General features: G+C 42.1%; 3 protein-coding genes across 6 annotated transcripts; 1 reads left to right on the top strand and 2 right to left on the bottom strand.

Annotated features, from left to right (window-relative positions):
• Positions 1–741: 741 nt before the first annotated feature.
• On the top strand, positions 742–8,729 carry adnp2b (ADNP homeobox 2b). Of its 2 annotated transcripts, none has more exons than XM_025007727.2 (4): positions 742–908; positions 1,719–1,840; positions 4,586–4,687; positions 5,005–8,729. In XM_025007727.2, the coding sequence occupies exons 2-4, from the start codon at positions 1,733–1,735 to the stop codon at positions 7,840–7,842; spliced, it is 3,048 nt and encodes a 1,015-aa protein (XP_024863495.1). In that variant the 5' UTR covers positions 742–908; positions 1,719–1,732; the 3' UTR covers positions 7,843–8,729. The 2 variants fall into 2 exon arrangements, with proteins under 2 accessions (XP_024863495.1, XP_017274929.1); XM_017419440.3 differs by lacking the exon at positions 742–908 and adding an exon at positions 957–1,111.
• A 39-nt stretch (positions 8,730–8,768) lies between these two features.
• ggcta (gamma-glutamylcyclotransferase a) lies at positions 8,769–11,858 on the bottom strand. Of its 3 annotated transcripts, none has more exons than XM_017424597.3 (4): positions 11,623–11,858; positions 10,358–10,521; positions 10,146–10,278; positions 8,769–9,085 (listed from the first exon to the last, which is right to left on the bottom strand). In XM_017424597.3, exons 1-4 carry the CDS (start codon positions 11,737–11,739, stop codon positions 8,966–8,968), a joined length of 534 nt encoding a protein of 177 aa, XP_017280086.1. In that variant the 5' UTR covers positions 11,740–11,858; the 3' UTR covers positions 8,769–8,965. The 3 variants fall into 3 exon arrangements, with proteins under 3 accessions (XP_017280086.1, XP_017280095.1, XP_017280103.1); XM_017424606.3 differs by having other exon boundaries at positions 10,358–10,503; XM_017424614.3 differs by having other exon boundaries at positions 8,949–9,085; positions 10,098–10,278.
• A 668-nt stretch (positions 11,859–12,526) lies between these two features.
• snrpd1 (small nuclear ribonucleoprotein D1 polypeptide) lies at positions 12,527–14,605 on the bottom strand. The gene is made up of 4 exons (XM_017424626.3): positions 14,472–14,605; positions 13,886–13,962; positions 13,157–13,348; positions 12,527–12,767 (listed from the first exon to the last, which is right to left on the bottom strand). Exons 1-4 carry the CDS (start codon positions 14,483–14,485, stop codon positions 12,691–12,693), a joined length of 360 nt encoding a protein of 119 aa, XP_017280115.1. The 5' UTR covers positions 14,486–14,605; the 3' UTR covers positions 12,527–12,690.
• Between the last annotated feature and the right edge of the window lie 691 nt (positions 14,606–15,296).

The following is a 15,296-nucleotide window of genomic DNA, read 5'->3' as shown; positions in this document are numbered from 1 at the left end:
TGTCAAGGCCAGCTAACAAAACGATAACAAAAATAGTGACGTTGATGGGTAACACAAGAAACTATGGTTCAACACTCCCACCCCATGGAAGATCGGGCAACTCCACGTTAGCTTTTGTCTCCAAAACAAAATGACCTTTGTTTATAAAGGTCAACCTAGGTAGCTAAATCAGATTGAGCGAGAATTAGCATCTTGAGGAAGGAGCGTAAAGGCGTTTCTGCAAAAATATTTAAAATCGACCATTATTAACCGGGATAAAGATACTCAAAAATCGTATTGCAGTTATTTTAAATTGCTACGCGTCCATAACAAAAATTTTCAAAAAGTTCTGTACTTTGTGCCATGCTAGCAAAAGGACATCTAACCTATTAGTATCTTGAAAAAAATGAGGGTCTGCTGACATTGGCTAAAAAAAGTTGCATGATATGACGTCACCAGACAGGAACCGCCCATTTAGCTCGTTTTCTCGACAGCCTATTGGTTAAGCTTGGTCCTGTACCACGTGACTGCCAGTGGGGTCGAGGTAGCCACGCCCCCTAACTAGCTATTTCTTGTAGTATGGAAACAGTCCACTTAGGAATTCAAATATTACATTAAATTCAGAAACTACACAATGAAACACACCAGGTGGCCAAACTTGAACAATGCTGGCGATGTGAGGTAAGGAATATAAAGTTATACAGTTTTTGAGAGGCGAAGCCTCCCATTGGTCAGTTTGTTCAGTATGCAAATGAGGCAGCTACGTCAGATCCTGAACTTGAGCGCCATTTTTTCCTCAACGGGGGAAGAAAGGGACAAAAGCTGGACCAATTAAATAACTTACTTCGGAGTCCCTTCACCGTCCTCGCGGTTCGTGTTTGACTCCGGCCTCCGAGCTGCGGCGCGCGTAGCCGGGGGATGCCGCTCCGGTGAGTGTCGCTGGAGCAGCGCAGCTTCGGGGAGGAGGAGGAGGAGGAGGAGGAGGAGGAGGAGGGAGGGGGAGAGAGGGAAGCACACGCAGCTCGCCCGACACGCAGTCGTCGCGGGGCGGGTGGAACGAGCGGCGGACGTTAGCCCCGCCGGAGGTGGCACAGCGACGACTAACGTTAATCTGCGCCGAGGAACCGACGAGGTAAACATGCGTGAGGAGGCTGAGGGTGTCCTCAGACAGGAAGATGCGCTGTGACTGGCTCAGGGACCCGGCATGTTGTCGTCGGGGGCTCGTTGGTGACTCCGGTGCTCCAGGCAGACGGTCTGCTCCGTTAGCCTGGATGGCGATAAAGTAACAATGAGAACATTTTTTTAGTTAGTGATCCAAAAACCTCACACTTTTATTACCGGAAATAAGGCACCTGAAGGCTGGCGTTTGTTTGTAATGACACAAGGCTTTTGCACACGTGAAAAAACACATTTTAAAAGGGTTTTTTCATCATTATGCTGTAGTTCAGCCACATTCTTAAGCACTCTGATTCTATTAAATGTTATTTTTCTTTCTTTAACATTTGCCATCAATCCCACTGTGCCCCCATTTCTTTTATGCTGCAACACCTTACATTTAAAACTATTTAAACAATAAAAAAAACATTACACTCTGCCCTATATTTAGCATTAAATGGGAAATATTGTGACACTGCTACTTTAAACTTACAGTATCATCAATTATTTCACTTTTTTTGTAGTTGTAAAAATGAAATCTGTGATGAAAGACCATTTGATTTGTTTTGTTTTTCTTCTTCAAGGATTTGTGGGAATCATGTATCAGCTTCCTGTCGGAAATATTGAGAAGATTCGAAAAGCACGTAAAGCGGTCAAAAACATCTTAAGTGAAATCGGCCTAGAAGACTGTCAGAATCTGCTGAAGGTACGCTTTTATTTTGGATAATTATCTCAGCTGATGTATTTTGGTCCTCCTGTATTATTTGTTTGAAATTGGTGAGCGATTATGGGTTTTTTGTGTTTAAATATTTTCTGAACCTCTGGATGAACGTCACAGAAACTTGCAGAGAGGTATTCACTGGATGTTCATCTACAATTGATTAACAGTTGGAGTCGACACAATTCAAAATGGCCTCCACAGCCAACAAAAATGACTTTATAAATATTGATCTAAAATCGGGTGTGGTAGTAGCTGAGACTGATCCCCAGCAGGTATCCTGAGCGCCAACAGATTTCACAAAATATTAGTTTCAAATTTTGCTGTTTGTCTGCAGCTAAAATATTTTATGAACCGCTGGAGGAATTTTAACATAATCAGTGGATCTAAATCTTCACCTGATTAACATAAAGTCAGTCCAGTTCAAGATGGCTGCCGCAGCTAATCAACCTTTAGATAAAACAGTGGCTATAAGTCGGTGAAATTTACAGATTTTAAGCTAAAATTTGATGCAGGAGTAGCTGAGAGTCATTCAGAAAACATACTTTGAGTGTGATGTTGAACATAAAATGATCTTAGTCTAAAACTCTAGGCTACTAAAATAGCAAATAATCTTCCTAATCTACCTTTAAATCAACCTTTCCTAACAGCTACGTTTTCGGAAATAATCTTTTTATTTTATAACCCTTATACTTTCTTTTGAAATAAACATTTTATTTCTGCCGGCTGCTGTAGAGCATGGAAATCCCTCCGTATAATGTTTGGCCTAGTTATGAAGCCATTTTAAATATAAGGCTGGAATTCCCCATGACATCCCTCCAGACTGATAAAAACCGGTGCTCTTGTGAAGAAAACTAACTTATTAAAAGGCCAGGTGATAAATCGCCAAATTTCAACAAACCGCGTGTCATTCGGAAGCTTTTTGATTTGGTAAATTTGAAAAATATTAACTCTGTAGTGAAATATTCCTCACTGTGACTCATTTTGCCAACACAGGTCATAGACTGCTGATATCGTTTTAATTTAGCTAACAGCAATGCCTATTCTGTCACATATTCTGCTTTTAAAAGTCTTGTTTTGCATGTAAGCATTTATTAAATGGCAGTTTATCTCCATAGCTTCTGATTGACATCACTATTGAAGCTGTTATGTTTTGTCCACAAGCTGCTCTAAGCTGAGTTTGTGCTGCAAAAAAAAAAAAAAAAACCACATTCCCCAGTTCTGCTGCATACACACTGAGACGGCTCTGAGGGAGTTTGTCGAGGACTGATGCATCTAATAGCCTGTTCAATTCACAAAATGAGGATGTGCTTTTTGCATATGTAACTTGCAATAAGAAAGCTATGCACAAAGCAAAATGGCTGCAGTGAGTCATTTGTCCTGCGCGTGCACTCATACGGAGAGCAAACTGCTTTCTGGGTAGGCTTTTTTATTTTTTTGTAAGATTAGGAGTGACAAAATGGCTAAACTTAACACTTTAAAGTGTGGTATGCATGAAAAATGGGGGGAAAATGGACAAAGGTAGGGACATTCTTGAGGATTTTTGGTGCTGTTTTTTTGGGAGAACCTGGACGTACTTTTAATGAAAAGCATTTTTGCTGTTATGCACTTTGGAATTGAATTTTGGCTTTAGTGGCTTCAGCCGATTGTGGTTTTTGCTAATAGCTCATAACTGATTGCCTGCTAACATCATTTTGTTTCTTTTTCCATGTGGACAAACTTCTGTTAAATACATAAAGACTATAAAATGTGTGTTGGGACAGCTCTCTGTTTACTTTAGGTACTTTAGATGTGTTATGGAAGATGTTTTAGGTTTGTTTTCACTGGCAGTGATTGAACTTTGTCTGAGCGATAGTTCAGAGCGTCTGAAATGGGGTTCTGTGGAAAGGTTATGATCAATTAATGTCTTACCTGTTGCAGATAGCTTTGTGAATAACCTCCGTTTGGAGAAATGGTTTTAATTCTGAGTCTTCACGACAGTGAAAGTATTACCTGGTCTTAACCTTTACAGGCTTTGAAGCTACAACTATGTTTGGGTGCTTTTAATCTGAATGTTAGTCATTATTTAAAGATTTGAAGAAATAACCTCAATTTATACTTTTCCAGCGAACACCCTGCAAGTTAATGAAACTCTGCTGCTAGTTTTCATGTCTTGTAAAATAGTTTAGTTTCTTTTACATCTTGTATGTTGTGGTAAGAACAGTTTTATAAAACCAAACGATAAAACGTGTTATTTGCATTCACGTCTTTGTGCAGTCAGACTCGCTGCTTGCTCTTTTCTATCAAATTCTCACCATATGTGGCTAAAACCAGAGTTTTACAAATGCAGCGCAGTGATTTGCACCGTTTCTGTTTGCTGCCTGTTTTAAACATCAGAATAACTCTTTGCTTCATGATCAGCCACAAACTGATTGGTTGTTCACCATCTAAACACCATATTTGTTGTTTTATTTCAGTTTCAGGAGTTTTGCAGCAGCTTACCTTAATGTGTGAAACACAGCATGCTCAGTTCAATGATTTAATTCATATTAACTCATCTGCTTGGTTGTGATTTAACCTGGATGTAGAAGAAGCTCAGACTGTGTTGGGTTTAGTTTGGTGTCACTAAATAGTTTTTTTCCTATATTGTTGTGCCAAACTTCACATTTAAATAGTTTTCTTATTTACTTACTCTAAAATGTTACATGGATGTTTTTTTTTTAATATGTTGAATTTGTTTTTATTTTTGTACAGGATCTCAATGAAAAATCTCCGAGCTCAGAAGGAGAGGGAGCCTTTCAGGAGACGAACTGGATCGATGTCACAGATGGATATGGCAGCCGGCGGCGAAAGAAGGTGAAAATTAAAACGAGTCTAAATTCACGTTTTGCAATGAATCAGATGTATTGGTTGTAAATGGTTTCTGATGTTGCTTATCTGTTGTGGATCCAAATCCAGTGTCTCTTAAGTGAATTAACTAACCATTTTTGGAACCCATTCATAGTGTGTTGAAGATAATAAAATTTTCTTTTCTTTTATTACTTAACACAAACTTAATTCATCTGTCTGTCATGCAAAACTTGATTCAAAACATGACTTATAAGAGAAAAGTTTGCTGCCTGATATTAGACCAACTTTTTTCTTTCTTTCTTTCTTTCTTTCTTTCTTTCTAGTGGCCTTATCGGTCTCGATCCCTGTGCTGCAGCATGTGCAAGTACTCTTCACAAAACATCTACAACTTCAGGGTCCACGTCGCTCGCTGCCATCTGTATGGTCAGTCGGTCTGTGCGCTGGCACCCTGCTCTCAGTGCCTCTTTATCGGACACCCCAAGGTCGTCAAGAAGCACATGCTCTTCTTCCATGGCAAACTGCCCGTATCAGTGGCAGCCCCCCCGCCGCAGGCACAGAAGACGAGTTCCGTAAGCGTCCATCATGGAAATCAGAGGTATCAGTGCGGAAGGTGTGGATATCCGTGCTCCTTTATCTTTGCAATGAAGAAGCACATCATTCTCAAACACCTGGAGCATTTAGCGGAGCAGTACATCGGTTACAGATTACACCAACAAGTGAATGCTTCAGTTAGGATCTACTGCTGCAAGGAGTGCAAGGTGAACACTGGAACTCTAGACCAAATGTTGCACCACATGCTAGTTGAACCAGCACATTATTCTGTCAGCTCACAAGTGCAGAGTATGATTGTTGAGAACAAGAACTTTATCACTAAACCGACTGCTAATGGGAACGGGCTGTTTGTCACATTTCCAAGCATCGCTCCAAAACCACAGGCACCTCAAATATTCACCAAGAGCTCCTTGGTTTTACCAAGTAATGGCCAGCCTGCTGGGACTGTAGTGGCTGTACAGCCACTTCAGGGAACTACAAACAATACGACTCTGATTTGTGCCCCTGGAACCAATCAAGCTTTTCTGCCCCCCCAAGCATCTGCGCTGGTGCAGCTCGCAAGTGCTGAAGCTAAAGGTTTGCTCCAGCCTGGTGCCACAATTGCTCTCCGAAGTGCTCTGCCCCAAGGATCATCCGTGGTTCAGCTTCCCACGGTGTCTAATATGTCTCTGAAACAGGCACCGGTAACCTTATCTGCTGCTACAACTCAGGCCCAACAGACGCAGCAAGCACAGCAGCTTGTTCTTCCTTCAGGACTGCAGTCCAAGGTGGCAGCTGGAACAGGGACCGGGCCCAAGCCAATAAAACACACCGCCCTCCAGGGTACCATGTTGACTTCACAGTCCCTGCTGAATCATCTGATCCCGACTGGCAACAGGGTGAATGGCATGCCCACGTACACTTTCGCTCCACTGCAGGCAGCAATGCCCGTCTCTCAGAGGATGACCACTCCCCTTCAACCTGTCGATCAAGGTAACTCTGCACCACAGACCAAGAAATGGATCACGTGCCCGCTCTGCAATGAGCTTTTCCCTTCCAACGTCTTTGACATGCACATGGAGGCTGCACATCCGACAAAAACCTCAATCAGAATAGAAAGCGTGGCTGCCAGATCAGCTTCCCTCAAGAAAATGCCTGACAAAACTGTCAAATGTCTAACATGCAAAATTCTGCTGTCAGAAAAGACTCTCTTCCAACATCTGCTGCACGGGCTCAACTGTTTGTACTGCGCAGCTTTGTTCTTCTCAGTCAAACAGCTTATAGAGCACGTACAGCAGCACAATCCCGCAAGCAGGGCGTACTGTGACTTACTAAGGCAGAAGTACAGGGTGTACTCTAAAGGTAACGGAGAGATTTTGTTTCCTTACATTGACGTGACCACCACGGCACCAAAAGAGGTCATAGGAGACAAAGAGGTCAATCTCGCCCTGGTCACAAATACTCTTGAACTGATCTACTTAAAGCTGCAGCCCACCAACCAGCAAGACATCTGCCCCGCTCCTGTTAAAGTCAGCAGCGCCTACTGTCCCTTCTGTAGTGAGAAGTTTCACAATCAACCCGATCACCTCCAGCACCTGAAGCAGAAGCACTTTGTGGCGCCCACCATTCATGCCATCCTCAAGACGGAGGCTTTCAAGTGCATATACTGCAACGGTGTGTACACCGGAAAGGTCACCCAGCAGGCTGTGATGCTCCACATTCAGAGGTGCCGTTGTTCACCAAAGCCACCACCGCCACCGCCACCACCACCACCACCACAGCCGCCTAAACCCACATCGGTGCTCCAGGTGCCGCTGCCACCAAAACCAGCTCCGCAGCTCAGTCAGGCTTCTGGACTCTACTTTCTCCAGGTTCCACAAGGTCTGACGATGACCCGGGCTTTAGCTCCAGCTCGAGTGATTACAGCTCCGCGCCCTGCACAGCCTCCAGAATCCGAGGCAGAGCTGATGTGCAAGAAGAGGCTGGAAGCTGCGTTGAAGGAGGCCATGGAGGCCAACAGGCGAGAGCGAGAGCAAAGGGCCGCCATGCGCAAGAAGCGAGAGCAGGAGAAGCAACTGGTGAAGGAGAAGCAGCTGCAGGAGAAGCAGCAGGAGAAGCTCCTCCAGATGCAGACAGCGATGCAAAGTGACCCGAATGTGAAACTCGCAATAGAACCAACCTCGGCAGAGCGACGCTGCAGCGAGGACCGTAAAGATTTCATATCCAAGTATTTCAACAGAAATCCGTACGCAAACAAAGCGGAGACTGAAGAGCTGTCCAGGAGGTTGTCCATAACCAAAGGAGAGGTGGCGGGACATTTCAGCAAGAAGCGCAGCAAGTGCATGAAGAGTCTGAAGAAGAACACGGCTGCCATCCTCCTTGGCTTTAACATGACCGAGCTGAGCAAAGTGAAGCACAACCTCCTGATCCCAGAGCAGCAGCCGCCGGCCGACTCAGCAGAGTTGCAGGAGGACGAGGACGCAGCGGAGGCGCCGCCACCTCCACCTCCACCTCCACCGCCTGCTGATGCAGCAGAGCAGACTGGAAGCACTGAGAACCAACCAGAACCAATGGATGTAGGCGAAGCTGAGAAAGTTCCAGAGGAAGAGCAGGCGCAGCCGATGGAATGAGCTGATCCAATGTTTAAAAATAAAAATAAAAAAAAGAGGACCTGAAAACAACAAATCACACAAATGTTTGAGTTCAAAACAAAGAAAACCCAGATGAATGACGGCTTTTTGTGCTGACAGTCAGAAAGTTTACAGATGATGGTGGAGTTCCTAATACACAAGTAATCCTGAAAGTGCGGGCAGGTTGTTGACGTAGCCTCGTTGTTGGCACCTTGGCAGACCTCTGTATGTCTTCAGTAGTCCTTATTCTAATTTCCACACGCCATGTTGTTGATACCTGTTTAGCTGGACTCAATGTCATTCAACAGTGGCTGTGGGTTTCAACAGTACTAAATTGCCACTCAGCTTTTTTTTTTTTTTAAGCCAATGTGTTCAAATTATTTACCAATTAACTTTATTTTCACTCTTGACATAGAATTGTGTCTTTATATTAAGCTTTGCCTTATGAGCTCATTTCCATCATGCACACGTCTGCTCCCTCCTCCTTCGTCCTTTATTTGACGTTTGAGACGGATCGCATCGATTTTCCTTTGAGACGTTACAAGTTTTTTCTTTTTTTCGTTCTCACAACCTTCAAGACCAATTTTTTTTTTTCCGAATGTTTGTCGCTAAACTCCCACAGATGAACCGTTTATTTTTTACGATATTGTCGTTGTTTTTTTTTTTGTTGTTGTTGTTCAGAACGAGTTATTTGTGCCATTGTGAAATCTACATATTTGCATAGATTTGTGGAAATACCTATAGACATCACAACTTAACATGTTCTTAGGCATTCTGTGCATTTGCTTGTTTTCCTCACCTTTTTTTGTACTAGTATTTTCTATAATTCCTAAAAGTATGAGAGTTTGTTGGCTTAGGTAAAAAAAATAAAATAATACATCACTCTGTCCAATGCCACTGTGCTGTAAAAAAATAAAATGGTTTCCTTTTACATAAATTATTAATTTTTATTAATTTATTTCATTTTTAAAAAAGCATTTTTAAAATTCCTGAAACAGTCCCGTTCAAGTATTTTGATCAGCCGTCTTTGTAAAACCAGCAAACACACGTCCTTGTTTTTGTTTGCTCAAAACGTCCGGTCCGTATTTGTTGATATCTGATTTGTTCAGCCGTTCGCGCTCCTTCATGGCAGTCTGATTTGATCAAGGATCGACGGCCCGCTGTAGTTGTTGGTCTGAATGGCCTCCAGCTTCATCAGGTACTCCTTCGGGAGCTCGTTCTGCTTGGCACCCATGCAGATCACCTTTATTTTGAAAAACACAAAGACAGCCACGCAAGTGAATACTGTCACAAAATACTGGCTTAGTTAAAAAGGTAATCAGTGATTCATACAACCCCAATTCTGACAAAGTTGGGTTGTGTGAAATGTAAAAAACAATGAATGATTTGCAAATATAAGATCATATTTTATTCATAATGGAATGTGGTAAACAAATGAAATGTTTAAACTAAATAATTGTACCATTTTAAGGAATAAAAAAGGTAATTTTTAATTTGATGGCATTAAAACAGCTCCATGTTTCCCTCTGTGAAGCATCGCTTCCTCTTTTAACACCAGTCTGTGAACAAACAGGACCCGAGGAGAGCAGCTGCTGGAGGTTTTGGAGGGATTATTGTCCCATTCTTCTCTGATGGAGGATTCTAGCTGTTCTACAGTCCCGGGTCTTTGCTGGATTTTGTTTTGTTTCGTGATGGGTCAAATGTTTTCAGCTGCTGAGAGCTCTGGACTGCAGGCAGGTCAGTTCAGCTCCTGGATTGTTCTACAGTGAGCCATGCTGCTGCTGCTGCATGAGGTTTAACATTGTCCTGAAATACACAAAACCTTCCCTGAAAGAAAAAGTTATCTGAATGAGTATGTTGTTCTAAAACCTGTATATACTGTTCTGCACTGATTATGAACCTCTGCCCATCTATACTTATAACAGATTCAGCCTCTCTAAAATGCTCTTTTTATACCCGGTCCTTTTACTGACTTGTGGCTAATTAACCTAATTAGTTGCTCCAGCTGTTTCTTATTTGTACCACTCACTTTAACAGCCTTTTCTTTCCTCTGTCCCAACTTTTTTAAAGATGTGTTTTGGCCATCAAATTCGAACTTACCTCATTCTTTTCTTAAAAAGGTACAATTTCTTAGTTTAAACATCTGTTATGATTCCTGTGTTCCATTGTGAATACAACATGGGTTTTATGAGATTTACAAATCATTGCATTCGGTTTATATTTTCATTTTCCACAACGTTCCAACTTTGTCAGACCTGGGGTTGTGCTGCAGGTCAGGTGGAGAGCGGCTGACGAGCTGACACCTGTTTGTACTGAGGAGAAGGAAGGCAGGTGTGGAAGTTGTTCATGTGATAAGTCCTGCAGAGCATCGTGCCTCTCTCCATCTCCACGGAGACCTCCAGCGGAGAGTATTGACCGGTGTTCACACCTTCTTGGCTTGGAGACAACGAACAGGGTTAAAGTTGCGCTCGTTTTATTGATAAACGTAACACGTGTGCGTCTGTGAGCGTCTCACTTGTCTAGGTTCTCAAAGTCGTCGTTGCTCAAAGTCCAGATCACGCCCCACACCTCAGAGTCCGGACAGAATTCAATGGTGGCCACTCCTCCGTGCCACTGGCATTCCACGTTTTCGCCCCACAGGCCAAACTTCAGCCTGTAGTCCTGCAAACAAGGAAAACACTAGAGACGGGGTAAGCTGAAGGAGCCGGTTCTCTGATGGGATGAAGGGGACGGCGGTCTGTTTGTGATTTCAACAAGAACCCCTGAGCGTTTACGTTCGGTCCCAACATGATCAGACCACAGGGGTGGCCGTGTTGTTACAGCTGGCTCATCAAGCGGGGCGACAAAACATCCTCATAAGCCAGAGGGATGTTATAGAAAACTAGCTCAAATAGTGACGAAGCCAAGGTTTTTTCAGATTTAAAGGACATAATGGATACTACTGTTGCTGCACACATGGAAAATCAATCTTATTACAAGTTAAAGGCTGAAATGCATATTGCCCGCCACCTTTAGCCCATTGATAAAACTAAGATCATCTTATAAGAAGGAACAGAATTAAAACCATTTTGGTAAACTCCTGTAAATGTGCAGTTTCATGCAATATTTCAAGATGAGTTAGCACAGATCAGAGTATGTGTTGAGGATGATTCTCAGCTGCTACCACATCAAATTTTACCTCTGCATCTGTAAATTTGACTAAGTTTTAGCCATGTTTGTGTTGGCTAAGATCAGTTAGCTATGGTGGCCATCTTGGATGGAGCTGACACCAAAAAGTTAACTAGTTGGAGGTTTCACCAGTTCATGAGATACTTTGCTAATAGACAGTGTTGTCTCTAATAATCACTCTGTAGTTTAGACTCCTTTAACTTTAAAAGGCTGACGGGGTCCTTTTGTGCCATCCTGGAAGGTGTTGTGCCGAAAAAGGTGACACCTGCCATTTAAAGCTAAATATTATTTTAAACCAGCGAAATTCAAAAGGTGACAGATTGAAGTTTCTGCCGGCCACATGAGTATCACAACTAAAATAATTTCAGGTATTTGTCCCGAACCGCTCTGAAAACCAGGACTTCATTTGCCCCCCTTAGCTTCCGCGACATCCAGGGCTACATTTTCCGGCGCAACACCTGCCCTCATCCCGAATATCAGCAGCCAGAAACCCGCAGCTGCTCCTAATTTACACCGGGGATTAATTCAACGAGGCTGCTGGATGCGGACGCCATAAAACGGGGCGGATTTAACCACAGACATCATAAAGACGTGTATGGTTTTAACACAAACCTTTAGCCGACCCGTAGAGAAGAACGTCGCCGACGGATTCGCCAGCTGCAGCCGCTCCTTTAACAAGTTGCTCCCGAAGGCGAAATACATGAAGCGACCACCGCCTTCAGCAGTCATTTTGACTTTAAATTAGGTGTAATTAATACAAATTAGCTTCATAAAAAATATTTAATGTTTGCCAAGAGCTAACGATTTGTGTTCAGGGAAAAAGCCGGGTGTCCTTTAACAGCGCTGAGTTTAAGAGCCTTCTCCCAACTGCGACACCTGGCGGCAGGTGGCGGAAGATCACCCTCAGTTTAATTTACTCTGCTGCTGGTTAATTACATTTGAAATTGTTTTAAAAAAATAATTATAGCTTTAATCAAATTCAACAGCCAAAGGATTTGTTTAATAACTATTGTTTCTAAATATTGCGACGGTACAGGCAACATTAGAACCCTGTCTATAGGTTTGGTTTTTAGACTTGTTTTAGCTTTAAATGAGTAAATAAACTACAGCTCACTAAATGCATTACATATGAACTGAGCTTTTTTTTTTGACCATTTTAACCTGTCCTACTTTTCACCTTGTTAGGGTTTGAGGTTTTCCTCAGTTTATCTTTAGTACAACTTGTTTTAGATCAATTTTACTGTACTTTTGTCTTATTTAGTCTCAGGTTGTAAATGTTTAGATTCATGATTTCATCTAGATTATCTTAGCTCATATTTTAGATGTTGTGTTTTCAAAATGACTGTATTTTTGTTTTTATGTTGTAAAGCACTTTGTATTGCCTTGTTGCTGAAAAGTGCTGTATAAATAAATTTGACTTTAAATAAATGAAGTAATGCTAGTTTTTGTGCAGACTTTTTATTTAACATTATACTGGAAAAACAGAGTGGGACTCAATAACGCACCGAGTCAAGTGTGTCCTTTCACCAAGGCGTTTAATGTACAAAAAAAAGGGGGGGGGAATCAATTAACTAAAAAGCACACAGAAATTCACAAATCGTTTCCTCTTAGAAGGTTAAAAAAAAAAAGAAATCCTGTACAAACAGCTGGGTGTTGAAAAGAAACCGAAGAGTCTGGTGATCATCTTCGTGGTCCACCTCGTCCTCGTCCCCGTCCTCTCCCGCGTCCTCTTCCTCTGCCTCGTCCCCGTCCGGCCACTGAGAACAGAGGAAACAAACCCAGTTGCTTCTGAATCCCTTATTTCCTCTAAAATAATAAAGTGCTGCTGTGGAACCAAAAATTAAGGACCTGCAGAATTACATAATCATGACAAGCCCACAAACACGCGCCTAAACAAACTAATTTATCCACAAACTTTCAGATGTGATCAGAATTTCTGCTTTTAGCCCTGACAGCACAGATGTAAGAGTGTCTTCTGAAGAAAAAAATACTTTATATTTAGACCAAGTCAGCATCAACACTCACAAAATGAGCGAAATGGGAAAAAGATGGTTACCATGGATACACGGGTCTGTTAAATGTCAGGCAGTTAAAACTTGAATCTAAATCTTCGATAACAGGATGCAGATTTATCAGCATTTCTCACCTGCTTCTCTCTTCTTGGACTTGATCTTCGGCTCGATGTCGACCAGCAGTGTGTCCAGAGGGAGGCTGTCTGGCAGGATGAAGTAGCGGATGTTGTTGCCACGGATACTCAGAGACTCCAGCTGAGTGGGCTCCCTGTTCTTCAGGGTCATTTTCACTGCCTTCAGGTGGGTGTTCATGCTCACGTCGACACCTGCGAAGACAAGAGGGATGAAAATGAACAAGAGTCCCACCCAGCAGACGATGCTTTGCTGCAGAAAGCTGAACAACAACTGATTTCCCCCCTCCACGTGTTTCTATTTAATCATGAATCTTTCTGTTTTACTCTTTCTGGCAGGTAAGCTTTAGTATTTTAGTTAGCTTGGTATTTGAACATTTAAAGGCCACAAATCAAATTATTTCAGTTCATACTGCTGCAGAGAACATCACTTAACGTGATGATGTTTACTGCAATGTCTGCTTTTAGATGTGGCAGCTTCAGAGTTACAGGATAATATGAGAGTAACATTCCAGGACAGAGGTGGAAACAAAGATGTGCTTTGCTCTATAATGTTTTTTAAGCACTGGTTAAATCCTGGGCTAATATTTAAGAGGAGATATTTGTGTTTTCTGCTCATGCAAACAAAAACATTGACTTTATACTGACTTTAAAGGTCTACTGCTCTGGTTTGGTGTGATGCTGTCCCCCCTCCCAAACAACAGGAGCTCCTTAAAACTACCTGGTTCTTACCTGTGATGGTGCCATGAACCTGGGTGCCATTCTTCAGTTCGATGGTGACAGTCTCATGGCTGAGCTTCATCAAAAACCTGCGGGCATCATCGGACACACTTCATTAGTTTAGGATTGTTGTAGCAGAAACTCACTTAGCATTAGCAAGTTAGCCATTGTTGGCTGCTGGATGTTACCCCTCCTTACCGTAAAACCAACAATACTCTGAATTTGCTCGGTTTAATCATTACATGTAAACGAATGAAAAGAAGCAAATATTTAACATGTTATGCTAACCCCTGCTAAGCTAACCCTATCACCGGGACAATTTAAAGTTAAGAGAGCAAAGGTAATGTTAGAGCGGGCTGAGTTAGCTTCAAGCGTATTATAAGATTAATTTGCACTTGTACTTGTGGCTATGGAAATTAGAACTGAACAAATGAAACAAAACGACCAAACGAGTCGCCATGATCGCTCGGTTTCCATTCATTTCGCTTCCCGCCTCATCGCCGTCTCACGTAATCTCAATCCATCTGTCCGCGTCGCTTCGATTTTATCATCTCAAGTTCCCTGGCCGGATAAACGGCGGCCTCTCGCTGCCTCTTACCTGACTAGTTTCATGGTGGCGACAAACAGCAGAGAGAAATCCTCCACTGATGAGAAAAAAAATTGCAGCGGTTAAGTGGAAAACACTAGGCCGCTGTTGATTCAGAAACGTTCGGGTCGTTACGTCAGTAAAACGCGACAACGAAAAAAATGTCTCTACCGCCGCCTACTGGCGGAGCGATGAATTTACAAAAGCCCCAACACAAACCTGCTAGGATACATCTATTATAATTGTAGTAATTAAGTTATGTATTAATTTTGTTGCAGGAAAATTAGAAAATTGGTACATAAATGTAATGATGCATGCAAAATACAACTGAAATACAGTTTATAGGCAACATTAATAATGATAACATGTTTGTACGTCACTGGCAGGCTTGGGGGTCAATATTTATTAAGATCACATCACTTTACCTCTATTCAGAAAAACAAAGATCTAATTTAGATCCATCATTTCTTGCTACTGATTGACTTCCAGTTATTGTTATATCTTTATCCGTTTTCTTTTCTTAAGAGTTACTTTTTGCCAGTCCCTTTTAAATTAACACCATTTCTGATTACGTTTAAAAGCTCTTGGAATTACTTTGCTATGGCCTCCCCAGAAGTAGTTTCTCACACCAGGTAAACTGTTTATTTTGGCACTTTTCATATTTGCAACATAATGGAGTTCCTGGTTCATCCTCGTTTTATGCCTGAATGATTTATAGGTTGGTAGCATTAAGAGATTTAACAAAACATTCCTCTGATAATTGTAAAAATTATAAAGAACGAGGACTGAAAACAAATGGAAAGAGGCAGCGTATGTCCAAAGATAAACTTTAAAAAA

Source organism: Kryptolebias marmoratus, linkage group LG5 (assembly GCF_001649575.2).
Source record: "Kryptolebias marmoratus isolate JLee-2015 linkage group LG5, ASM164957v2, whole genome shotgun sequence".
Taxonomy (NCBI): domain Eukaryota; kingdom Metazoa; phylum Chordata; class Actinopteri; order Cyprinodontiformes; family Rivulidae; genus Kryptolebias; species Kryptolebias marmoratus.
Note: the sequence above shows the minus strand (reverse complement) of the source record. Positions and strands in the feature narration are given on the sequence as shown.